Below are 25,952 nucleotides of genomic sequence, written 5' to 3' on the forward strand. Positions count from 1 at the left end.
TCAATGCTGTGATCAGAATGCAAGTCTACAGAGTGTCTCGTAAATAACTGTAATGCCTGTGGATCCCAAATAAACCCCCAATCACATATGAGTTTTAGGTGTGGTATTTCTTATGAAAGCAGAAATAATTTTTTATTTTCTCCTAAAATCAAATTAGCCATACATAATAAAGGCCTGGAGAGGATGATCATTCCTGGACTCCAGAGGGAATCAGAAGAAGTCCAGATCATAAGGGAAACACAGAGTGACTCTGGTACAAATTTATTTTTATTTTTGCCCTCTCTTTTAAATACCACTCCCTCCTCTTCCTGCACCGAGACACTATTTGCTTAGAGATAAAACTCCTGAGCCCAGAGTTAAAATACAGTCCTTAGGGTCTAAGTATGAATGCAATGACAAGCATGATTCTGTAAGATTAGATCAGTTCATCCAAAACTGAGAAACAGTGATGTTTTCTGGAGGGGCAACAAGACTAATAATAGTTGATAGAATACTTTTTTCTCTGCAAAATCGAACTTTAATTGCTGCAACGCATGAGAGATTAGACAGTAGGCAAATACTCACATCTACTTTATAGCTCTTCAGCTTAGATGGGAAAAATGGCAGTTCAAATAATGTGCCTGTGTCAAATCATTAGGGAGTCTGACTACAAGCTCTTGTTTTGCAGCCAAAACTAGGTTGTGTGTGCATGTTCAGATTTTCCCTTGTTAGAGAACATCCTGTCAGAAGCATCAGAAAAAAACTGAACCTGAACAATCTGGACAAAGCTGTGGCTTTGGGTTGGGGTGGATTTTTTTGTTTTGTTTTTTTTTTGTTAGCTTATTTTTTGTTCATTTATTTAAATCAGTGCCTGGTCTACTCTTCAGAAACAGTTAAAGAAATAACTTCACACAGGTTGTTGGAGAGTATCTGTATAGCTTGACTGAGATTACAGTGAGAATCTAAGACTTCTTCAAGTTTTTCAGCCTCCAGTTTTCTGTGCAGAGATAAATGGCAGAAAACTGGTGACATTTTGAAGACTCTTTGGAAAGAAAGAACAATTTAGCAACATCATTATTACAGATTGTAACACGATTATGAACAGAATGTAATATAAGCTTTTTAATAATATTTGATGTAACTGTATTAGTGTCTCTTCAGTTTTTCATGGTTATCACTGAACACCTTCAATTTACATTCTTAAATTACTGTGTAAATAAAATATGCTCAGAGTTCTTGTATGTGAACAGTACTTACATTTAATTACAAATGATCTGGACATGTTTATAGATGAAATACATTAAAATTGTTTACAGGAAATAACCTCAACTAGCACTAATTTTGAAATCTAAATTTTCACAACAGTACTGAGAGTAGCTCAGCTATTTTTTTGAACATGCTTTTCAAAATGGAATTTGGAATGCAGTAGAAAAAAAACCCAAAGAAATGCCAAAAAGAGGGAAGCACAGAAGATCAAAACTCCATAGCAGGTTGGATCAATAAAATATTAAACTGTAGTTCTTAAATGTAAGTACTACACCAAGTAGTAGTGTGGCTGTTCTTAAATGTTAAAGCCCTTGTTTTCTAAAGGAGACAGTAATAAGCATTTTGCCTATTCAATCCACTCAAGATTTAGACATCGTGCTATAAAAGCAAACATATCCGACACTTCTTCTATAACTTTAGCAGTTGGCTTTCCTGCTCCATGCCCAGCCTTAGTGTCAACATGGATGAGAAGCGGATTGGTTTGTTTGCTGCTTCGGCCCACAGTGTACTGCAGGGTAGCGATAAACTTCAGTGAATGCAGAGGGACCACACGGTCATCATGGTCCGCTGTGAGAAGCAGCGTGGAGGGGTACTGGACACCATCTTCTTCTGGTAGTTTGACATTGTGAAGTGGAGAGTACCTGAGAAAAACACACAAATGTTTCTGTATCTTTTTCTTCAAGACCCAACAAGAAGGTCCTTTCCTATTGAAATCGTCACAGTCGCATTTGTTAGCACTCAGAATAGAACAGTTCTCAGTTACTTTAATCAGAATTGCACTAATGGCAACTGACACGCAGTAGTGGCCACAGATCTCTGGCTCTTAAACGTGAAGCAAGTGCATTTCTTTAGTTTCAGAGAGACATATGTGTACATCTCACAGAAATGTCCAAAATATCACGAGTAGCCAGCAGGGTAACTGCAGCAAAACCTGTCAAGTCCATAGCAGGATCTACCCTGCTGGAAACAGGGAAATTGAGACTCTCAACAGAAGCTAAGAAATTAATTAAGATCCTAACATGGTCTAGTGCCACTCAATTCCTACAAATAAATCCCACCCACATTGTATAATACAATTCACAATGGTGACTGTCCCTTCCTCATGGTAAAAAATACAATTTTTGTAGGGGTTCACTTGAGAATACTCTGTTCTAATAGCCCAAAAGAGTCATTATTCAGAAAGAAAACTTCACGACTGTTAAAAGCTGCTAGGAGAAAAAGGTCTTTGAAAATATGACCACTTGATTCAACTGGGCTTTGAAGACAGTCTTTTATTCAAAACTGACTTTTGGAAGGAAATGCTGAACTCCCCAAATTCAGTGTGGGAAAGGATGAAGTAATCATCAGAATAGGTATTGATCATGACAACCGGAAACTGTTGAGCAGACTACATGTTTTAACAACCACAGAAAGTATTTAAAGGCACTTACTTGCACAGCCATTCAAACTGCTCTTTACAGTCGGAGCAACCATAGTCAGTGGTCCAAGCATGGCCGATGGTGTACTTGTGGAATTTGAGCATGTCCATCACTCCCACTTGGGCAATAGCACAACCAAATAGGTCAGGGCGCTGATTAGCACAGGCAGCTTCAACAGGAAAACAATTCCATTAGCATTCAGATCTTAAAGAATTAAGCTCAGCAGTAAAACGTTCACTACCAAGTCGCAGAAGAGAGAAGGCTGTCAGTGAATATGAAGTCAAGTAAGACTTTCAAGCAAAACTGTAAGCAAATACAAAAATGAATAAAAAATACAACTCTGAAAGATGTTGTGTTCAAAAGAACTTAAGAGCCATTTCTGTGCTCTTCAGACACCAAACATGTTGCTCTATGAAAACTGCCTTTCCAACCACCAAATTGGGTCTGAAGGAGAAATGAACTTTTAAAGCATGCGACATTTTGAACTACGGAACTGAAGGTACCTAAACCAGTCGCTGTTTAAACTTTTAATATTAGTATCAAGAAAGAAAAGGGCATTCAGGATCAAAAGCCCTCCATTTACTGATGAAAGTTGTCTTCCATAATTACTATGTAAACCCATATGAAAAGAGTTTTGATAAAGGCAGACTGATACAAAATCAGTGGAATAACCTCAAATTAACAAAGGGAATTACTGCTGTTAAAATTTTCTTGTTTTACGGTTTTTATCTTCCTACAACTGGGAGGGACAATTTCTTTAAGAATAATGCTTGCTTATGTACTTTAAAAATAACCGCAGTAGGCCCATCAAGCTCAGTGTTCAATTTATAAAGAGTGGCAACTGGCAGATACTCTGGGAAAAGGTGTTGAACAAATACTGGGAGATCTCTCCTTTTAATTATCATGTGATGAACTCTAAGTTTTCTCTGAGTTGGAGTTATCTCCAGCCATCCTATTAAACAGCCATCAAAACACACCTCCCCTGTAAATACAACTATTCCTTCTCTTAATGTTTATTCATCCAGTGTTCATCATATCCTGTGGCACGAAGTTCTTCAATTCCAATTCCTGTTTCTTGATCTAAACCTTTTGCCTGCTGGTTTTACAAGTTCCCCTGCTTTTTTTGAATTTTAAGAAATAAGAGCACCGAAATTTTCACATAACCACTACAATGGGTCCCAGAATCCCTTAATTGATTCAGAACTATTCCCTGTGCATCAAGATGTAGGTATAATCTTTCCTAAATTCTTCTTATCTCCTCATTTTTGTCCATTGTGAAAATGGATTGATTATTGCCACTCTTTGCACCCTGCTAACCATGATACTGCTATGACATGACTTTGCTTCCAGCTCAGCAAGGACTTTCTTTCAAAGCCTTATGTGAGGAAGCTTTGGAAATCCAAGAATAACTCCTCCCCTAGATCACCATTACAAGCCCCATATGCAGCCTGACTCCTTCAGATAGCTCTAATACATTTGAAAGCTGTAGCTTCAGCCTGCAGAATTCTTATGTCAGCTATTATTTATTGGTTTCAACTAGCTTGCCCATTAGAGAAGTCAGATTTACTCATCTGCAGTTTGTGTATCACCATGAACCATTTAAAACTTGGCATTACACTTGCCCCCTTCTGTTCCTCAGATATTCAGGCTTAGTAGCCTGCAATTTCATATCAGAGTTCACTTAGGATCCTGCATGTGCACCATCTGGTCCTGGCAACATACTGCTTTTCATTGGATTGATTCATTCCAGAACCTCTTCTGCTGATGCTTCAACTGGAGTCAGCTCCCCAGAATACTCCCCATGAAGACAGACTGGTGCAGGGAACTCCCCACACTCCACAGGAGGGAACATCAATACAAACAGACCATTTAGTTGTTCTGCTTTGCCATTATTTTTCTTGAATGCTCCTTTTACATCTCACTAACCTGCAAGTCCCACGGATCGTCTGGCCAGCTTCCTGCCTCTGATGTGCACAGAAAAATGTCATTGCTAATCTTAATATTGGAAGCAATTTGCTCATCAGTCTCCTGTGGTCTGTCAGTCCCTGCGAAGAGTTGACACTTTACCCTATTTTCTTAATTTAAACATGATTTTTACTTTCTGAAAGATGAAACTTTACTCCTGGTCATCTCTGATATGTAACTATGCTAACTCTTCCTTATTTATGAGTCGTTTCGATAAAGTATATATAGACCCCTAAAGAGATCTATGTAAAAGATCTTTAGGTTTTAACTGAAGCTTTTGATCAGATCCCCCCCTTTCAAGCTATTTTCTTTTATGAACATAAATTGCATTCTGGTAGGAAGAAAAAGCCAAAACAACTACCATAACATTTCATTGTAATAGTCGTTATTTCAGAGTATCTCTTGGAGCACTGTCTGTTGCTCAGGATTTTGTAAGAAATTGGTCCTTGCTAGTTCCTTAAGTAGTTACTTCAGTAAGAGATCATCCATGGAGACACTCATCCATGCACACTGCACCTTTTTAATTAGCCATAATACTTAATTATATTAATTAATGAAGTACAATGTGGAACAACAATTTATTTGTGAATTTTATCCCTCTATACATAACTTTGAGCTTTAAAATTCAGTATGAAAATACGCCTTCAAAACGTCGGAACTGGTTTTGTCTAGCAAACATGAGAGGTCAAACACTGCATTTGCAGGAGGGTTTTCAGCTCACAGCTGTGCCACTCTGCTCAGCTTGGGGATCACACTGCAGGACAAGGAAGTCTTGTTTTGTGGTTGAATGAGGCAACAGCTCAGGGCTCTGCAGTCCTCAGAGTCACCTCCTGTTAGTCTGACTGAAAGGAAACAGTATTTTGGAAGAGTGTCAATACTCTTCCTTGTCAGCTTTTTCTTCAATAAATAAGAACGGACAAAATCTGGCAGTGAGTCATTAAACCTAAAGGATGAGTTATGATCTCTAATGTTGCATCAACAACTATTGCAAAATTAATTCTTGCTTTAATGAAAAAGACCTTACATGAATTTCCCAAATTCACCTAATTCTACCCAGTCAAGGAAAATCCCTATCTGGTTCATCAAGAGCATGGAAATCCTGCTTGATAGTAATCTACCAGTAAATGCAAGGGGAGGATTCTAACAAGATTTTTTAGAGCAGGGAAGTCTAGATTCCTAACACCTGTCTCCTATCAGAATGATGTATTCCCTGCAGATGTCACTTGCTTCCCCTTACTGAGGAGCCCAACTGAATAGTTCAGCCAGTAAACCAGGGGGTTTTATTACTGAAGCTGGGTAGGATGCACCTCATCCTGACTGAAACTGAAGTCCACGTAAGCACAGACCAGTATTTTCAGGCACTATGTAGTATGTTCTAAGTTTAACTGCTTTTCCAAACACATATTTAGGCTCACATAAAATTGACTTGTGCAATGCCCACATTCCCAAATGGAATGCAAACGCTTTAATCCTTAACCATATTCACCCATTTCTATTTTCAATGCACAAACACCTCCTGACACTTGTTACTGAGAAGCATATAAGCAGAAACCAAAACACAACTTTACAAGTACTTGTTACTTGATCTTTAAAACAACTGCTTTTTAAAAATAATAATGCAGGTCTAGCCAAGATGGCTTAGACCAAAGATCTGTACAATTCCAAATCCTGTTTCTTATGCTGGATGCTAATTCACTGAAAAATCGAATAAAACCAATAGAGTCAGTATACAGCAGCAGATAAATACAAAAAGGAGACCAAGCAGAGTGGGCCTGGTAAAATTGCTGGTTTTCTATAATTCAGTTGTTTGTGAACTTGAGGTGCCTTTTCTAACCCCTTCTCACACAAGTAGCTCAAATCTTTCATACTGTCACTTTTCCTGTTGCTTAAAAAAAGGCAAACAGACCCTGAAATTACTACTTTGTGTCTCCTTTTCCTTTCAAAATTGCACAAAAAAATCACCTTCTTTTTCTTCTGCTACTTTCAGACACTTTCAGATAGGGATCTTACCAGAAATAAATTTTGTAGCTCTTAGACTGCACAGAACATGAGATCTTTCTGCGACAAGACTTCTGCTTAAGAGGAGGCTATTAATTTCCTTGAATTTAAGAACACAGCAGTGAAATTTGAGTGAAGAAGATGCATTTGTAACAGACCACACACAGTTTCCCAATGCTACATGACAAATTAATAGTTCAGTAGTTATTTTGTAATGGTTAATCTTAAGAAAGAAAAAAAAAAACCCAAATGTTTTTTAAACCATTCTTACTTTCTGTGTGATTCTACCACAGGGCTAGCTCTTACCACACACGACTGTGTGGCTTTTAACAGTCAGCCTTTGCCAGAGACTGCAGAATCCCAAAGTCCTATGCAAACAGCAAATGAAGAATGACTGTACCTATTTAACACCTGGTATACATTAACGCATTGACAATCCGGCAACTTTTGACAGGCAGATCTCATCAAATTTTGTCTGGTTACTTTAGAAAACCCAGCACCAAACCTGGGAAATAGACAAGCAGTGCTTACCAACTAAAAGGCCCCCATTTGAGCCTCCATTAATAGTCAGCTTCTTTGGGGATGTGTAGCCTTCCTTGATGAGGTATTTGGCAGCACACTGGAAGTCATCAAAGCAATTTTGTTTGTTGGCCAAGATACCACCTAGCACGGAAACAAAACAAATCAGTTGATACCATCAAATCCTTTTAATACCATCTCTTCAGAAAAACATGTGTGCAAAAATACCTGGGAACTATTCCAGTTTCATGAACATTTTAATAATTGATGCAGCTCGGAAAGACAGCAAAAATGAAAGATTCTGTCAACACAAAGAGGCTATAAGATGGTTGTGTCAATAACTCTGATGCTTTCAGAAACTCTGAATAATACATACCTATATTGTGGAGTGAGTGCCAGGTAATGTTCCTAACTAGTGAAAGGAAAGCTAAAAGCTTTGCACAGCAAAATATATACTAAATGACCACATACAATCCACTTGAGGTTTGAGCTAATGGGACTTCAACATCATTAAACTCAGTGACAGTTTCTTAAGGCAATAAAGATTCAGCTTATAAAATAAGCCGTATAAAATAAGCACTTCTAATTTCCTGGATATATAATATGTGGCTGGTAATTTACTTTTTTTTCTTTCATCTGTTTTCAAACCAGATGATATATAGCTACGGTCAAAAAGGGACTTCAGAGTTGCATCTTGCTTTCGAATTTTAGTCATTAACTTTCAATATGTAAATGCTTAAGATAATGCCATCATGTTGAATGAAATTCCAAATGTCATCAGCTGTAAGAAGGAATAAATAATGACAGAAAATGTAGGTCGTGATAAGTCTTAATTGATAAGACTCCCAAGTCTGAAAACAAAAAATTTGCAGGGTGGGATAGGGAAGGAAAAGGATGGTTTTCCGTACAATTTTTCAATTATTTCAGTAGAAGAGTATCCACTTAGAGAGCTCACAGTTGTCCAAATCTTGCCTGTTAGGCAAGGGACTAAAACTAGCTCCTCCTCAAAGGTTATCCTACCTAAAGACCATGGTAATCTCAGGCAATTAAATGCTAGGAAGAAATGGGAACTAGGAAGAAAATCCTTGCGTTCCTGTAGCAAAGGCCGTGGCCCACACAGGCAAGCGGGGCTTAAAGGATGCAGAAATGGAAGCCCAGTTTTTTCTGCTTTCTTTGAAAGCTGGATGTTTATTCCAAGCTGATTGCCTAAGGTTCCCCTTATGGTCCAGGAACCTCCAGGAAAATTAACTTTACACTAAAATAAGTGAGATGATCTACAGTCTGGAAACGTCTCTTTATCTCCATTGTCCATCAAGTGATCCTAGACAACCAGTTTAGAATGGTTGCTTCATTTCTATGTTGCAGAAGTTTAGCAAGTCTGACATTTAATCATAAAGATCTTGTAGAACTGAAACCAGTACATTTTAATTTTTTTGTCTTTTTTTTTTAACAAATACACATCATTCTCGTATTAACAAGACCATTGAAGAGAGACATACTGTGACAACAAAAAGGTCTTCAAATATAGGGCAATAAAGGAGAAATAAATCTTACTCTTTACTCAAAGTACCAGGCTGGTGTAAAGTCAGAATCCTATCTATACAATTAAACCTAAGCAAAAAAAAACTTCTGTAATTGCTTCTGGAACTAACAAAGAACACATACATATTTTATTTGAAACTGCAATAAAAGACTTTGGGTCAAAATCAAGCAGGAAATAGGTGGATCAAGGAAGCATTATCATATTAAGATAAATTTTATTAAAATCTATTACAAATCAATCAGCAAATTAAGATTAAAAAAGGATACTTCATCTTTAGCAATAATATCCTGTATCTGCAAGCACATACAGTTTCTATTTATGAAACTATTACATAATTAACTCAATTGTGAGGAAATGACCCAGACAAATAGTTACCACAGATGAAACAGTAAAATCAAGATGCAATGATCTGGAAATACCATTTTGCCAGATAAAAAGATATTATGGATTACTGCCATGGCAAATTGCTACATCACAAGCACCACTGCTTTGGTACATTTGGCTTGCTGACAACATTTCTGGCAACTTATCTACCAGATTCTTGGAATATGAGTAAAGCATCAACACTAAATAGTGATGGGTATGTTACAGAGATAAGAAGGACTTTTCAAGCTTTTTCCCCTCGTAGAGGAATGTGGACAGTTGTCAACAATAAGGCAAGTGGACAAAGACAATTGAATGATTAAGACAAAGACTTGATGGGAAAAACATGGACAGAAATACATCAAAAGTGTTAAGAAAAGGGGAAAAGAGATTGACAGAGCTTTGCAGTGTTTGACTTAGTTTTTCTGTGGCATAAAAGTCTACTTAAAAAACCCTAAAAGGTCAAATGGTTGCCTACAAGTTGGATCCCCCAAGAGTGTGAAGGAGATGATGTCAATGCACTTCTGGAGCGGTTGCTTTCATGTGAACTTCAATCACAGAATCACAGAACCATTTAGGTTGGAGAAGACCTGTAAGATCATCAAATTCAACCATTAACTCAGCACTGCCATGTCCCTAAGACACACCTATGTGTCTTTTAAATACCTCCAGGGATGGTGACTCAACCACTTCCCTGGGCAGCCTGTTCCAGTGCTTGAAAACCCTTTTGGTGAAGAAATTTTTCCAGTCACATTCATCAAACATTAAAAAAAAAAAGTCTATTCATAAATTATGCAAAAACAATATGGAAGAATTATATTCTGAACTCAAGAGTTCACACCTTCTGTAAAATTCTGCAAATGATTTTTTTTGAGTGTGCGTGATACCAAGAGAGTCTAAATAGTCAGTGTTGCTGTCTTGGGGATTTAGAATTGCGCACCTGCAATAACGAAAGAGGTATGTGAAAGCAAGACAGGTCTTTTGCAATACAGACAGACATTTTTTCTAAGATCATTTCAAGATAAATAGCTGCTTTTTACAGTGTTTAAGTCTAGGGAACTTGATCTTGCTTAAAAAACCACAATTATTTTCTTGGAAAATATTGTCTTTGTACAAAACTGTTTTTAATTAGGGGGCAAAAATTAAAAGAATCTAATGAAAACCATCAGATTAACACTGGACAACGTACAGCTCTAACATGTAAGTAAGGAAAAAATCTACTTTTTTTCAGAGTAAGTAAAATGCAAAAGGAGATGTGAGCATGGAAGAGGGAGTGAAAAGAAAATGTTGCAATTTTCATTGCTAAGCCTGCAGTTTTGTTCCTCTGCTTTGACTGACTTACCTTTGTGCCAGGTCTCCCCATATTCACCACCGCCCCTGATGTTCGCCACTGCTAGAACACCTCCCAGGTGTCGCACAAAAATAAGTCTTGACACACTGAAAAAGCAGATAGAGGATTACTTTTATTTTCCAATTTTTATACACTCACCACTTCTGCAGAAATACTTTGAGGGAAAGATCTCTCCCAAAATCAATGATGAAATTGTGAATGAAGTCCCTCTCGATGGCGGACCTGAGTAGTCAGGCTTTTTACAATGGTTATCCATGGAAATGAAACTCCCAGCAGCTTTGGGAGAGGAAGGAACCAGTGCTGGTCCACTCTTCCTCCCTTAGTTCTGCTCTTCGAAGGAGAATGGCCAGTGGTTTGGCCTGACAGATGGCCACTCAGGACATGCCACAATCTTAAAAAATTATCTTCAAGGTCATTAGTGTGCAGATTAGAGTTATGCAGTACCACTGGGCCTCCATAGCTTTCTGAACTGTTCCTTTTTCATGGGATCTCCACTTCTTCAGAGAGGAAAGCAAGACTTAGGAAGAAAGCAAAGAATTAAAACTTAAGATCAGCACTTGATCTTTGTTTATGAGCAGCTATTTTCAACCTAACCTCTGCTTAATATATTTCTTCTGGGCCTTCGTAATACTGTGTTTGCAAAGAAAAATTCTGCATCTACCACTCTTTTGTGCCGTGGTCAGCAGTAAAGTGCTGGCCAATCCCATTCTTATTCATTTTCCTCTTGCACTGCTAAATACAAAACAAATAGTATAACATAAAATTACAGGTTCTGCCTCCCCTACTATCTCCTGAACCTGTCTGAAAGCCAAAACAGCATATTTTTTTAAAATGCCAAACTGCAAAATGATCAAAAATATTACTATCATTTTTTTTTCAAATGGACTGAAGTAATTTAAATTATATTTAACAATTAGAATAATTTAATTGTTGATCTGTTGAGGCAGTAGCTTAACATAGCAGAAGCTGCAGAAGGCCAACCACACATATGCCAAGGAGACAAGTAAAATATTAAAATTTAACCTCAACAAGTCTTTTTTTCCCCTCTAGTAGGTTTAAATTTCTTATTTACTTGAATTCTTTGCTCATCCAGAAACCACTGTCTGCAGAAATTAAATTTGTTCAACCACAAGGGCAAGGATTGGGTCTTTTTTTAAGTCCCACTACTGCTTATTAGAAATGGCTTGAAAGATGGTAGTCCTTCCGTGTCTCTCATGTGGATGTAGTATCACAACAGGTAGAATTTTCATACCTCCAAAAACAATTATCTCCGTACTGGCACATGTTCTTGAGAGTATATACCAAGAAGTAAGGAAATAAAAAGCACAAGGATAACTGGTAAGAGATTTCTGCATTTTCATGACCATCAAAGGAAAACTTTTCCACCTAGGCTGGTTATGTGGCCATCAGATGGCTCAGGAGGCATGAATAATCTCAGCTTCTGTAAAATCAATTCTCAAGACCATCACTGTCAATTGCATTTTCCTTAGATTGCTGTGACATGCTGATCAAATGCAAGATCGATATTCTGTAAGCACATTGCCCAAAGGCCAGAGAGCATTCCACTGGCAAACTCCAGGACTCCTAATTTCAACAGGTTGCTACACAGCTAATGTGGAGTAGCCTGACAGTAGATTGCCTCATTAGAGTGTGGCTTCTTAGTTTTTGGTATGTAGAGTCACAAAACCTTCCAAAATATTCTCCACTTCTTTTCCCTGTCTGTCTCAAACGTTGGACCTCTTGGTCCAAAGTTACTTGATTCCCTAATAATCAGAAGTAGTAAGAATTGCAGGTAAGGTAAGAGCTTGCTTCCCAAATATATTGCCTGAGAATACTGAAAAAATAAAATACTCCACAACAGAGTCCATCCTCTTCCACCTGCTGAAAGAAACTGTGCCTGTCTCAGGGATCATGGTGAGTCAGGACCGTAACTTGATCAATACTTTGAGACACATGCCTTGAGCTTGTAACAAACTTTCTCAAAAGTACTTTTAAGTTCAAGGAACCAGGTTTTATAAGCATAGAATCTGAACTTATTACTTTTTTAAAAAGTGAAACTTCCAGGTAATCAGACAGCACAAAGCTCAAGTTTCACACACAACCCTACTACTGCCTCCTGTGTTTTTCCAGGCGGATTCTTGCTTACAAATTTGATTTCAAGTCACCTTTGTGGCCGAGTCACAGCAAACTGCCCAGTCAACCTGGATGGCTACAAAATGTCTCATTCTGCAAAAGAAAGTCTGGGTCCCTGCTCTTTCTAACAGTCCCTGCAGCCTTTTGCTCATTACACCTGTTTTTCTTTCTCTCCTGGAAGCAGGATAAAGGAAAGGGCAACAGGTTCAGGATGGAGTCAGCGGAGGGATTAGAAAATAGTTACCGCCCTGGAGAACTCCTTCCAGACCCTCTCATCACTCTTAAGGAGCATAACACAAAAAATAATAAATCAGGTATTGTTTTTTACAGTAGAGAACAATGTGAGGATCTATGATTCACAGAGCAAGAACACTTTCCCAGAATTACTAATCTGATTTCAGGTATTAGAGCTGACAGAAAAATGGAGGCTAGCGCACAGGTGATGGAGAAGAAGTCCTGAGTCACTGGACTTGGTTGTTTTCTCAGTTTTTGTGGAGCTGAAGGGAGCAGTAACAGAATAAGCAAAAGGAGTAATCCTCCACTCTGCACTGAGGGCTGCTCTGTTGCTTGACCTTTCTCCAGGCTCACAGTCTCTCTTCCCTGCACCTCTTTGCTTAAAGGCTGGGAACAACCTGGCAGTGAAATGCAATTTCACAGTCTGCTGCACAACCAGCTGTATTCCAGGATGAGTTAGAAATTGCTTCTCCTGTACCCACGCAGGCACACACAGAACAGTGAAGGGAAACATGTTGGTTCCTACAGCGTGGTTAGCCAAATCTGAGGCATTAGTAGTGGGTTTGTGATGGCATCTCCCCAGCAGCTCTGCCAAGCCACTGGTATCAATTCCATCAGCCTTCACTTGCACTTGCTATGTGGGCTGTATAATTAATGACAGTACTCTCTCTAGCAAGCACCATCTCAAAATGCCACCAAATGCAGCTCTCCAGTCCAGAGAAGCATATGAAAGATGCATGCTTGCATTCAAAAATAAACCACTACTGTAACTGACTTAATGACTTTGGCCTGTCATTCTTGCAGTTATTTCTGGATCCTGTAACCTGTTGGTTTGTTTCTATTGCTTTCAGTGAAGAAGATTTTTTCATTTTTGATGTGAAAAGGAATGCTAGTTTCTGAATTAAGCAGAAATAAGCTACCCAAAGCAGAGAGCTGGCTCACACTAATGGGTGTGAAATACCAGTAAGAAAATACTGTACTGGCTGGAAGACATACAGGACAGAATTGAACCATTGGAAAGGAGAAGATGGAGTGCTTTGTGGAAAGTTCTAAGAGCCTTAAGTTTAAATAAAACAACCCAGGAGTGTTTAGCTAGGAATATTTTTTTTGGTTTTTTAAAGGTAAGCTGGCTACTACCTGGTTACATTTCCATAGCTACATCTCAGCTCAGGACCAGGTGAACGATGTGGCAAGTCTCAGCCTTGGCCATCCTGTGGCTGCTTTCTAGCACTTGTGCCTGTTGCCATCAAAAAAAAAAAAAAAAAAAAACCAAATAGTGGTGTTGGGCTGTGGCTGGAACAGCACTTGGACTTGGGAACTCCTTGTGGAGTGCTGTAGTATACAGTAACAGGGATGGAGTAAAACATTAGTGGAATCTGCCAGGTAAAGGGTGAACTGGACATCCTGCCTTTCTGTCATAAATTCTCTCTCACAATTTCCTTTCCCTGATTTTGCCTGCCTACTTTTGGAACACATTCCCTCATCAAGTACACAATTTTCAAGTTATTAGCCATAAACATGTATTTGAAGGCTTTGGCTTTTTTTTCTTTTAGAAAGAGACAGCCGAGAAATCGTATCTTGATATTACAGGGAGAGAATAAGGAGGGAGGTGTAGCCAATCATGTTTTATTTACATGGTCAGTGGGATAAAATATTTAAATCTGAAGGTCACTGATTGTTCTCTGTGCATTTACTTTTAAGCGACTGTTACAAACTCATATTCTTAATTTATGAACTGTATAATGAAGGTTTCATGGGGTTCAGGAAAATATAGGTCACTGCTCCTACCTCCCATCTTCCTCTCTTCTAAATGTCAGCTGCACCCTCTTGCTGCTGTTTGCTGGACTCCTACGGGAATCAATTTTTAGCTTGCCAAAATGGCAGAAAACCACCCACTCTGTTTTGCTGGGATAGTTTTCTGTCATTCTTGTGAGGTAAATCAGCTTAGCAAAGGCTCCAGCAAGCACCAGGGCCAATGGATGGGAGATGGAAGTAGGCAATGTGAAATACCTTCTCCTTTTGCCAGCAACCAGCTTGTGTCAGCTCTGCAGTATGTGAAATTTTACCTTAAATCAATAGATATGTAATATTTATTTTATGTTCTTTAAAAAAGAAAGCATGGTAAGTTTTATCACAGTTTTCAGCATTTACAATAAACTGTAATAAATCAGTGGTTGAACCTAACTAAAAAGGAATTTGAAAACTATGCTAGTTATATAATTGTGTCTCTCAAGAACCACAGGAAATTAAAAGTGTAGCTTTATGAGGCAGATAAAAAGCTTACAAATAATCACAGAACACAAGATGGGAGGTCCATTGTTAGACAAGGTATTTGCTAAAAAGGATGAGAAACTGTAAATGCTATTCAGAAATACAATCACAGCAAACAAGAAAGGCAAGCACTAAAAAGGATTTCTTGAAATGTACTAACTCTAAAACAAGACTGGTAGCACCTAAACTTAATAGGATTGTTTCGTAACAGATTGTTTTTCTGCGGTGAGTTGCTCTTCTGCTACCTGAAAAACTGTTCTCTATTCAGCCCTTTCCATTTTTTTCCTCTGCCTCACCTAGGAGCATTTCTTAAGTATTCAAACACTGCCTCTTAGCAAGTCTATTCAAAATGCTTTGCTTAAGAAATAAGCCTTTTCTTTAAAGAGATCATCTATGCAATAAAGCTTACGGCTTTTGAGAGCTACAAAGCCTGTTCTGCACACAGCATTTTTGGTTTAAGTGTTGCTTTGCATTTGTGGAGACAGTATCATTTGCGTCTCAAGACACAATCCTCTTTCCTCTTTCTTGATCGTATGGGACATAGAAGGATTTTGCTTCTGACATAATCTCAGAAATGTAATATGAAAACACACCCAAATTTTAATTATTTACATTAATTTAGCCAAACATTTGATTTTCTATACTATCTAGACATAGGTAATTGTTTAACTTGAAAAAAGAAAACTTCCTATGTTATTAGCTCAGCAAAGGGCTCAAATATTTCCTTAATATATATGTCCATGATTTTCTGTTGAACTCAGTGACAGAGCAGGAAGAGGTTAAAGTGTAATCCTAAAGGCTGGGTGACTGTTGTAAACCTCAGGAGAGCAGAGCACTTCTCTGCTCTGGCAAAATTTCTTCTGTGAGCCCAGGCAAAACCCTTGAATTCAGAACTAACAAAGCCTAACAAATGATGCCTGGGCACTGATGTGCAGGCAGCCCTTATGGCGCCCATCTTGCTCCTCAGGGACCTGAAATGCATCCTGTCAAATTCATTGTCCACTCTGCCCACAGTCTGTGACAGTTGTTAACACCAGATACTTCAGAAGAAAGTGGGAATCACCCTGCTTACCTGTAGCTTGGTGTAATTGATATGTTGAAGCCTCCATATCCATACAAGAAGGCAGGATGAGAACCATCTAATTTAATTCCTTTCTTGTGAATAATAAACATTGGGATCTTAGTGCCATCTTTGCTAGGGTAGAAAACCTAAGACAAGAGAAAAAGAAATACAAAATGCTCTTAGTGCTGTAACTCTCCACAAGTGCTGTTAAAAAGAATCAGAGGTGATCGTTTCTGTTGTGCCTGATGGGTAAAACCTTCTGAGCAACTTGCACCAATTGCCCAGGTCAGGTTCAGCAATGGGCACCACCAGTTTGGTTTCTTAATAGCTCTGGAAAATGTATCAAAATGAGACAATACAAATGATGGTATGATGATATCATGTTTAGGTGTCTTTTCTATCAATTCTACACACAAGAGGGTTTAAGAAAATGTTGCCAAAAGAATACAGTTCTCTGCAAGGGAAGACTGGGAAAACACAAGGGCTACATGGTCCATCACATGTGAAAAGAGCAAAGACTGAGCTGGCACAGAGAACAGAACTAAAACCAGATTACCTGCACAGATGAATTCACCAGGGCAAGTCTGTGTCCAGCAAAAGTGGACTAAGCCCAGTCTTTCAAGGTTGTCTCAGAAACGCTTCACCTCATCAGGATGGAAACACAAGCCACGACAGAAACTTTTGTGGCACTTGGTGCATTTTCAGACATTATGTAGCAACTAGAACCAGGAGAAGTTGCAGAATCCCCAGTCCATTATGTAAGACAACTGAACTGCCCACTGGCTTTCAGGAAACCAGCTCCCAAAACATCAAGTATCCACATAGCACATGCTTTCATATGTCTTTCTATTGCTTGCTGCCACAGCACTGTGTGAAGTTAAAAGCTGAACTCCATGTACACAAACACAGCTTGTAATTGCTTAACACAGTTCCCACATCTTCTTGTTTTGATGCATGTCTCTGCCTGCATACTCTAATTTGGGATCCACTGTGTCATATTTTGCCAGTCAAGCAAAACACGTGGCTGTGAATGCAGTTTATTGCTTGTCCTAAAATTCTGGCTGATTCCTTTTCACTGCCTCGCTTTAACATCATTGCAGCTTCTACTCTAATTAGAACAAAAATGTAGTAAATGAAAAATGACACATTCTTATAATTTAGTTGCCTGTTTACAATCTCTGCTTTTAAAGGAAATAGTCCTACTGTGATTTATAACGCACATGATCAACAGGTTCTATTTTTACAAGACATGAACCTCACCAGTAATATGAACCTATGCAACACATTTATTCTGAGCATTGCCTGTAATGTGAAACATGTAAATCCACATGGCATGCTGAAAACAAAGTAATCACATTTAATTTTAGTTCAATCTTTGCTAAGGAAATGTGAGAAATTTCAAATGAAATCACATCTACCTCCAAAGGCTTTACCAAAACCTCTAGACATATTACAGATAAAAATTCAGTATTTCACAGTGCCCAGTAGATGGAAAAAAACCCAAAAAACAAAAGTCTAAGGGCATTTTTACACAGATGAAATCACTGTTTCCAACTGCAGCCATAACTGTATCTTAACTGACAAAGTGCTTCTCAGAACGGTAGAATATAAAGAATTTTCACTTTAAATAGTTACTTGAACACTATAAACAAACAAAATAACTGATGAACAGGAGAACTGCTGAGGATGATGATGAGGAGTCCCAGAGACTCTTCCATAAAACACCATCCATCAACTCCAGCTGGTGCTGGCAATTCTCGGGAAGCGAGCACCTGGCCTTTCTACATTTCCAGAAACTTACTGCTGTTGGCCAGTCCTTTCCTGATGATTAAAATATGCCATGAATTTTAATGCTGGTTTCTGAATGAGGACTTTATTTTTTTTACAACTCCCTAAAAACTGACTTCTGTAGGGCTTTTATTGTCATCAGTTAAGATAAAACATACCATTAAATGAAATCTCAACAGAAAAAAAAGATGCATGTCAAGCTGACACTTGCAATTTAAGGGTTTTCAGTCCTATCTTTGCTAAAATAATGATTATCTCTCCCTGCAAGATGAACACACGAGAGAGGGGTGGAAATCAATTCAGCGAGACGCTAAGATATGTGAAGCTATTTAAGCTTCTCCAGATAGACTATTTTCAACAACTGATTCAATCTCACCTTTAAATTAGCTGTTATCTCTGAAGCAAGTCCAATGGTTTATTCATGTAACCAATAAAGGGACGTGCTTCTATCTCAAAGATTAAGGTAAACTGCAAAGGGCAAGCCCTAAAAAGGATTCCCAAGATGGTGTTTCATGCCTAATTTTAGATGCTGTCAGCTTTTACAATGGTAAATGCTCATAAAAGGGTACTACATTTTTCTGCTTTATCACAGACAGGAGTGATCCACTTGTGCCAGCCACATTATATTACTCATTGTTCATATATTGTCCAATAAGGTCTCATGTCACTAAACTCAGCATATGTAAGAAGAGGACAAGTTAGAAAAATTTATTTGAAGGGAAAAGGATGGAGAAAAATACTTCAGAAGTACTATTATGAACGCTGAAACTCACCATTCAAGGAGGGACCTGCTAAAAATAAGTATCTTCAGCCTTTAGGAATGCAACAGCAATGCTGTGTGGTAGACAGGGCACTCCTGCTGTGTGCAACCCTTGGTGCTATTCTAGGACCATAGTGCTGGAGCAGTACAGCAGCCCTGGAATAGCCATAGCTTTGTCTTCCTCTAATATCCCTGTGTCACATGGCAGTGGGGTCTCAGTGCCAGAACCACTTTCAATTCAGATGGTAGAACCTGAGGCATACATTTATAGCCTCTAGTCTACTTATTGTGATGCAAGGAAAAAGCAACACTATTTGCTATAAATTACATGAAAATTAAGCTGTATAAGCTACACAAAGCCCAGTCTTTATCATTCTTCTTTAGTGCACACATATATATTTAGAGAGTGGTGTGTTGTTTTGTTTTGGTTTTTAAACTTAGCATTTGAAAGCAATTTACACTCCATCTTCACCTGAAAAAGTCAGTGGAAGTTTATGTCAGAGACAGTTTACAGAATAAGTTTTACAAGCAAATACAGTTAACAGCTCTGTGATTGGGCTTGTAAATTTACTTAGGGGTTGAACAGGATAAAAATGTTCTATACATTCATTCCTGGGGAGCTCTCTGTCCTCCTAATTATTATCTTTAAATGTGCAGTATTTATGTTAGTGAATGTTCACTTAGGGAAGAGGGGAAATATCAGCTTGCATTGTAGACACAGACACTAATTCAGAAAGACTCTATATTTATCCACCTCTGCCTCTGCTATGACAAGAAGCATCCTCTCCATCTCAAGTCACCAGGAGGCAAAACTAAGTCTTTTAGAAAAGTAAAAAGATTTGAAAAACAGATGCTGCAAATGAAGTTTTTCTTTCATTTATCTACAGAGATAACACAGACAGACATTGATACTTACACACAGAATTAAAAATAATTTTGGCAATCATCCGACATGCACTTCTCTTACGAGCAAATATGAAATCAGTATTTTGAATATTAAAGAAAGTGACACAATAATCCCCACAAATAAGTAAAACTCATGCACTCATATTGTGCCACATAACTAAAAATACCTAAAATTACTGACATTGAATAGAAACTTCAATTTTTAAAAATTAAAAACCTCAACAACTTCTGAGGTTTTATTTTCACTTTTACTCCCTTTCAGAACTATTTTTTCTGTTTATATAATGGAGATATTAAAAGATGTTGGGGTAAGAAAAGTGCACCTGAAATCATCTTGCTTTTACAAAACCTAAAATCCTTCTACACAAAAAACCAACTGCAAACCCGTACACATTTAAAATTAACCTTCTAAGGTATTCAACACAGGTTTTGAAATACTGCTGTAAAACACACATCTAAAATAATCTTGTCCATATGGGTCTAATGTATATATGTTTTGAACTGTGAACAATATCTGAATGTTCAGAAATCTTTTGTCATTTGCCTGACTCGCTCATGAATGGCAAAGCATTAAAATCCAGTTAAAAAGTGATCAGTTTGTCTTGTCAAAAAGAATTATTTCCTGTAGATAAAACATGAATTTTATACCTGAAAAGAAACTTTGATTTCTGAGACTTGAAAACACTCCTTATGTCACAGTAGGCTAATTATTCTTAGGAAGCCAGTAGTTATTCTAATAATGTCTCTCTCAAACTCTCTTTCAAGATTAGGTATTACATACCAGAAATAGCAAATGTTTCCATGTCTATGTGTGCTTGATCAAAACCAGGTAAGAATTACACTTGTCATTAGACTGACATCCATTGTGTGAAATGCCAAAAAATTTTACAAGGAGCAATTAAAACGGCATATAAATCAAGCTGGAATGCTCCTTATTAAAAATTCATGTTCAATAATTTAGGTTTATTAACACCACAACAGTGCCTTTAAAACAATTTTTTCCAATGTCTCCTATATAATTTTTCTGAGATAATTCCTTTTCACTTGAATCAAACACAGGATTTAGCAGTTTTGTGAAATTTAGTCATTGTTTTCTGCTTCTAGGTAAGAACAGCTGCCCTCACACACTGCTGCAGCCACCACAAAGTTACAGACAGCACTGGGGAGGCAAAACATTCTGTTCAGTCCCAGCAACCCCAGACACAGGGGCTATAGGGAATGACTACTTCAGGTTTTACTTCTTGGAACTGAGTTTCAAACATCCAGTTGCACATAAAGTATTTCCCTTGTTAAGTGAAGATTTCTCATAACACACCAACATTTGAGATTTGTGGAAGAAAAGCATAAGGAATTCATAGTAAATCATATAACGTTGCCCATGTTTTCCGAAATGTCAATTCCCAAATGTCAATTCCCAAATGCTTTGTTAAAGGCTCACTGTTTTAAAAATCCCACACTAGTATCTTTGAAAGGTGACCAGGACAGTAAACTTAAAGGAGTAGCCCCTGGAGAAAGTTTTCCTGCACAGATGGAACATCAAGGTTTTCAAACCTATATTTAGGTACCGAGATAACAGTGCCTGAGGCTGAACAATGCCACATAGGAACACGTCCCACCGACAAGCCCTAACACTTGGTGCTTCAGGAAGGCAAGTCACAAAGACCCTGCTCTCACACCAGCAAGTCTGAACACTTCTGCTGAACTGGCAGGCAAGGAGAAATCCTCTCAAGATGCCAGGGCAGAAAACTCACTGATTCAACCAGAATCATGTGCTGCCTTCCACAGCACCTGTCCATAGCCCATTCCATCCCTCATCACCTCTGACCTTACAAAAAACCTGACACTAGTCTGGGGCTAAAGACTATATAGCTCATCAGAAGCAAAACTCCCTATTTATTGCAGCAGTGGCATGGACCCAAGGATAAGATCAGCAGTGGCCCCTTAGGCAGCTCTGGCAGCCAGCCAATGGCCACCCGTAAGAGCAGCTCTTACTAACCACCAGTTCTTGTATTCTTATATAGAGCATGAATCAGAAGTCAGGAAAAATAACAGAGAACTGTCACCACTACAGAGTAAATCCACAGGATCTGAGGTTTCCTTTCTTCAGAGGGGAATCCTCATCCATCTTCTTTAAGCCTCTTAAATTAGCTTCAAAGCAATTCTGTGTGGGTTGCAAAGCTTGCTTAACACAGAGCTGGAGAGGGGCCAAAGTAACTCAGTACAGTAAAAATTCATGCAGGTAAAACCCAGAAAGAAGAACACCCACCACAGACGTTTGCAAAAGCACTATGAAAATAATCAAGAATCCGCTCAGAAGAAATTGTTTCACCACCCACCCACCGGCACAAAAAGCAGACTCATGCTGACAGAGGCAAAGTGCCAGGAGATGGTCTTTTAGAAGACATGTCTCCTTGCTACTAGGTTCAGCTGCCTAGCTGCAATTGACTGCAGGGAGGTCTCTCACAGGGTGGTGGGAGGATGTAGGGGAAGACAAGAGAAAAATACAGGTGAAAGATCACAAATCCTGCAAGACTGGCATGGCAGAAATTTAAATCACTCTTTGTTAGATAAGCTAAAAGGTATCATCCCATTTATATAAAGCCTTAGTGGTAAATGGGATCCAGTGAGACCCCTACACACACTCTACTTCTGCAACCAGAGAGGCTTCGTGCCTCTTCTGTTTATTCTTTGCCCCTTTCAGTGCAATCTCAGAGCTTCCTGCAGCAGAATAATTAGAATCTGTCAGGTACAGTTACTCCTTTCATCAATTTGCCTTGAAGATGACTTAGTGTACAGTGTAGAGACAGACAGATATGAGAGATAAATTTACCTTTTCATTTAAATATACATTGTAGTCATATTAAACAGCAAAATGTCCCAGGGGCCTTTGTAAGTTACAGTCTCTTTTCTGAATTGCCTCTGTGCTTAGGCATTCAGGAAATGTACTACTATGAAGTGGTATAGCATGAGACAAGCAAAGGAATGTCTCGATGGACGCAGCACACCATTATGAATAAAACCATAAATAACAGCTGCTAGCTAGTCCATTTTCTGTCATTAAATCATGCTTTACTTCACTGAATAAACTGCTCTGACGAGGCAACTCACTGCAATAGTGTGTAGGCATTAGAAAGTAAACACTACTCATTTTTACCATGCTGGAAATCAGTTCAAGCTGTGATGAGAAACATGATAAGAACAAAAATGTAGAGGCAACTTTCCATGGGTAAACAAGAGGGAGAACTCACTTTTTGCAAGCTACTTCACAATAACTATTCTTATTTATGGTTTTATGATGCGGTAGGTGCACACAGCTAATCCAATGTGCTGAGAAAGAGATACATTCACTCAAACTAGCTAGTAACTAGCTAATTTACCTTTTCTTTCTTTGACTCCATCTTGCTTCAAACTTGCTTGGTCATCTCAACATAGCCTCATTGTTGAGTGTTTACAAGCTTCAGGAGGATGACACAACTACTGTTGGATTTTCTCCATAACATAGGGGCAGCTACACAGTTCAGGGTGCTCAATTTTCACTTGCAAACCCATACCCAAAAATTCTTGCACAGACAAAATTCAATCTTGACAATGGGGATGTCAAGTGCCAGCTTGTGCCAAAGCCTTGAGAGGATCCATGCGTTTTTTACATGGCCAAGAAGCTTTGTTCATGACTTTCAAATGCCAGGCAATTTCAGAAGGCTCTGCTCTCTCTTCCTTAGAGAATCATACCATGTTTATAGATGCCAAGTTGGCTACCTAAATGCAGAAGTGCTATAAATCACTAAACACCTACAAAAATTCTGCATGTGGCTAGTACAATATTAAAAAGCCATTCATGCTTTTTGGTTTGAAAGAAAACAGAGATCATCTACACCAGACAGTGCATATTTCAAAATCAGTTCCAAATCACTTTTCCTGTGAATATTTATTCTGAAGTACTTACTGAAATGAATAGGTCATTAAAAATACTGTGAAGCAATTCCGTGTGCATTTTCTCACTCAAATTATAGCTACATATAATTCACTTTCTGAGATAAACTTGAATTTAAAGTTACTCATTTGTGCCCCTACATGGTTAAAAAACCACCAAAATGGTAGCAGAAGAAGAAAAAAATCCCTTGAGAATGGCTGAGGAAAAACTTAAGTCCTGGAAAATATCTGGGGCGCTATCTTAGAAAAAATAATTCTAAGGTTCAGATGCTATTGATTTTGAAAATTTGCTGTGGAGAGACTACTATTGTTTTCAGATTTGCAGTAGCCATTTGTACAATGAAGAAAAATCACTCAGTGAGTAGCAAGAAGCAGAAGAGAATTATCAGTTTTCATTCACTGTTGTAACAATACTTAGGGAAAAAATTAAACCAAATCTGGTATAAAGCAACCCAGCAAAAATTTCAACTGCTGCTGTAGTTTCCAGACAGATGTCAAAACCAAGACTTTGAAGGTACTTCATACCAGGCACACCAAGGAGTGTGCTGAAGCACCCTTGTAATACTCTTGGAACAGCGCAGAGAAAAATGAATAAAAAAGAGGAATGCTTTTTTTTTAAGAAGCCCTAACACTAAGGACAGTCTGCAGCAATCCTTCCTTTCTTAGGCAAAAGATGAAAAAGACAGTAAAAGCCAATAAACTTGTATCAGACATTAGGTAATCCACAACTAATAATCAACTATCAATAAATACATGTATCAAATGTCTAATGATGCCAGATCAACTAGAATGAGTGCTATCAGTTCAAAAACCATCAGTAAGCAGAAAGAAAAAGTCAGGGATGTTCCTACTAGTAAAAGACTCCCTGATTTCAGGCATTCTACCATTACGCTTTGAAGCTTTTTCTGCATCCAGACTATTTTTAGCTGCTAGCAGGGATCTCTGTACACTGCTACTTTCAAAAATAATTGACAAATTGGATGAAAAGCAAGCAGTTCAGGCAGCTGTCAGGGAGAATTTATGTAGCAATTTTTCCCTGTCTATGAGAACAGAAGCTGGAACTAAGGAAATCATCTATTTCTTTATATCATTCATCTACACAGCTGAAACACTGGTTACTGTGAATAGAAATGATAGTTTTTAGAGGCTTTCCTTGTCCCATAAATCTCCTGGGAGATGTCTCAAGGACAGAGCAGAAATAATTAATCTAAAGAAAGATAATATTTTATCAGTACCTCTGAGCAGTGTTGATAAAATCAAATCAACTGCTAAATGAAGATGCAAACTAGATTACCATTAATAAAATTGCACACTGATGAATTTGTGCTGCATCATAAGCAGACAAAAGCCCAGAGAAAATTAGTGACTGAACTGTTCCTGGGTAGAAAGTGAACTGAAAAAGAACTATCCTTCTTTCTTTTCCCTCAAAAAAATGTTCTTTCAGATTGCCCCAAGATTTTGTGATTTGTAAGTTTTTACTACTTCAGTTTTTATACTGAGGGCAAGTAAGAGAGGTCTGCAGAATGATTCTACTCATACATGTTCCACTTACACAAGTTCACCACTCTGCATCTCTGGATACTTATCAAAGCACTTTGTGTTCAGCTTGCCCCCTCTCTTCAGCAATGAACCCAATTTAAGAAAAAACAACCCACCAAATCTGTTGACAAAGCTATTGACTAAGCTTTTTAAGCTCTGTCTTTTTTTTTCTGTGTTTAGTATAAATGGAGACTATGCCCTTCAAAGTGGCCAGCAACACCAACATATATATGCTAAGAGGTATGATTGTGCCGTCATAAACTGGTAAGAGAGATTCTCCAAAACCTCCTCTCTACTATTTAGCAAAAATTATTTGCTCAGTATAAACTGAACTGCTCACAACTATTATATGATCATCTTTGTTACCATGCATCCTTTTCTAAGATAATCATGTTCACAGTGAATGCAAGAGTTACAACTTTAGGTTACAATACATGTTATAATTTGCTTCCCTTTTTCCCTTTCAATAGCAGAGTCTGCTCCAAGTAGTGGCCACACACACTCATTTACTTCGCAGAGGTTCTCATTTTCCATATGTCTATGTAAGATCCCACCAACATTTGAAACTGTTGTTTTCCACTCTCAGCTCTAGTACTCTGCTTTCCACCATGATGATGAATGTTAATTAACAGCAACAACAAAAACAACAACAAAACCCCTAATCCACCAAGCAGTTTTGACCCTGGATGAAGACAGCAAGTATAATTTTACTGGGCTGCAGTGATTATGTGTGTGTATATATACATATCTCAAGAATTTATCTGCATTTTTTACCAGTTCTAATTTGGTTTTGTCTCCTTTAGGTAGTTAATGCACAGCCATCATTATTAATCTTCCAAATGTAATTTATTTCTCTCTTCTGATTCAAGCTGTGGTTGGAAAGGGCCCTGTGTTGGTCTGCATTTCCATGCTATCCAGCACACTGC

General features: G+C 38.2%; 1 protein-coding gene across 1 annotated transcript in view; it reads right to left on the bottom strand.

Annotated features, from left to right (window-relative positions):
- Positions 1-249: 249 nt before the first annotated feature.
- The window catches only part of LOC121659007 (prolyl endopeptidase), a 92,229-nt gene continuing 66,526 nt past the window's right edge, over positions 250-25,952 (bottom strand). The window contains exons 11-15 of the mRNA XM_042016683.1: positions 16,113-16,249; positions 10,394-10,488; positions 7,158-7,289; positions 2,676-2,832; positions 250-1,886 (exon numbers count right to left, since the gene is read on the bottom strand). Of these exons, the coding sequence (XP_041872617.1) occupies positions 1,592-1,886; positions 2,676-2,832; positions 7,158-7,289; positions 10,394-10,488; positions 16,113-16,249 (816 nt within the window). The 3' untranslated portion in view covers positions 250-1,591. The remainder of the gene's footprint in view (positions 1,887-2,675; positions 2,833-7,157; positions 7,290-10,393; positions 10,489-16,112; positions 16,250-25,952) is intronic.

Source organism: Corvus kubaryi, unplaced genomic scaffold (assembly GCF_017639235.1).
Source record: "Corvus kubaryi isolate FWS band 111438036 unplaced genomic scaffold, C.kubaryi_AGA036_p1.0 split3-73, whole genome shotgun sequence".
NCBI lineage: Eukaryota > Metazoa > Chordata > Aves > Passeriformes > Corvidae > Corvus > Corvus kubaryi.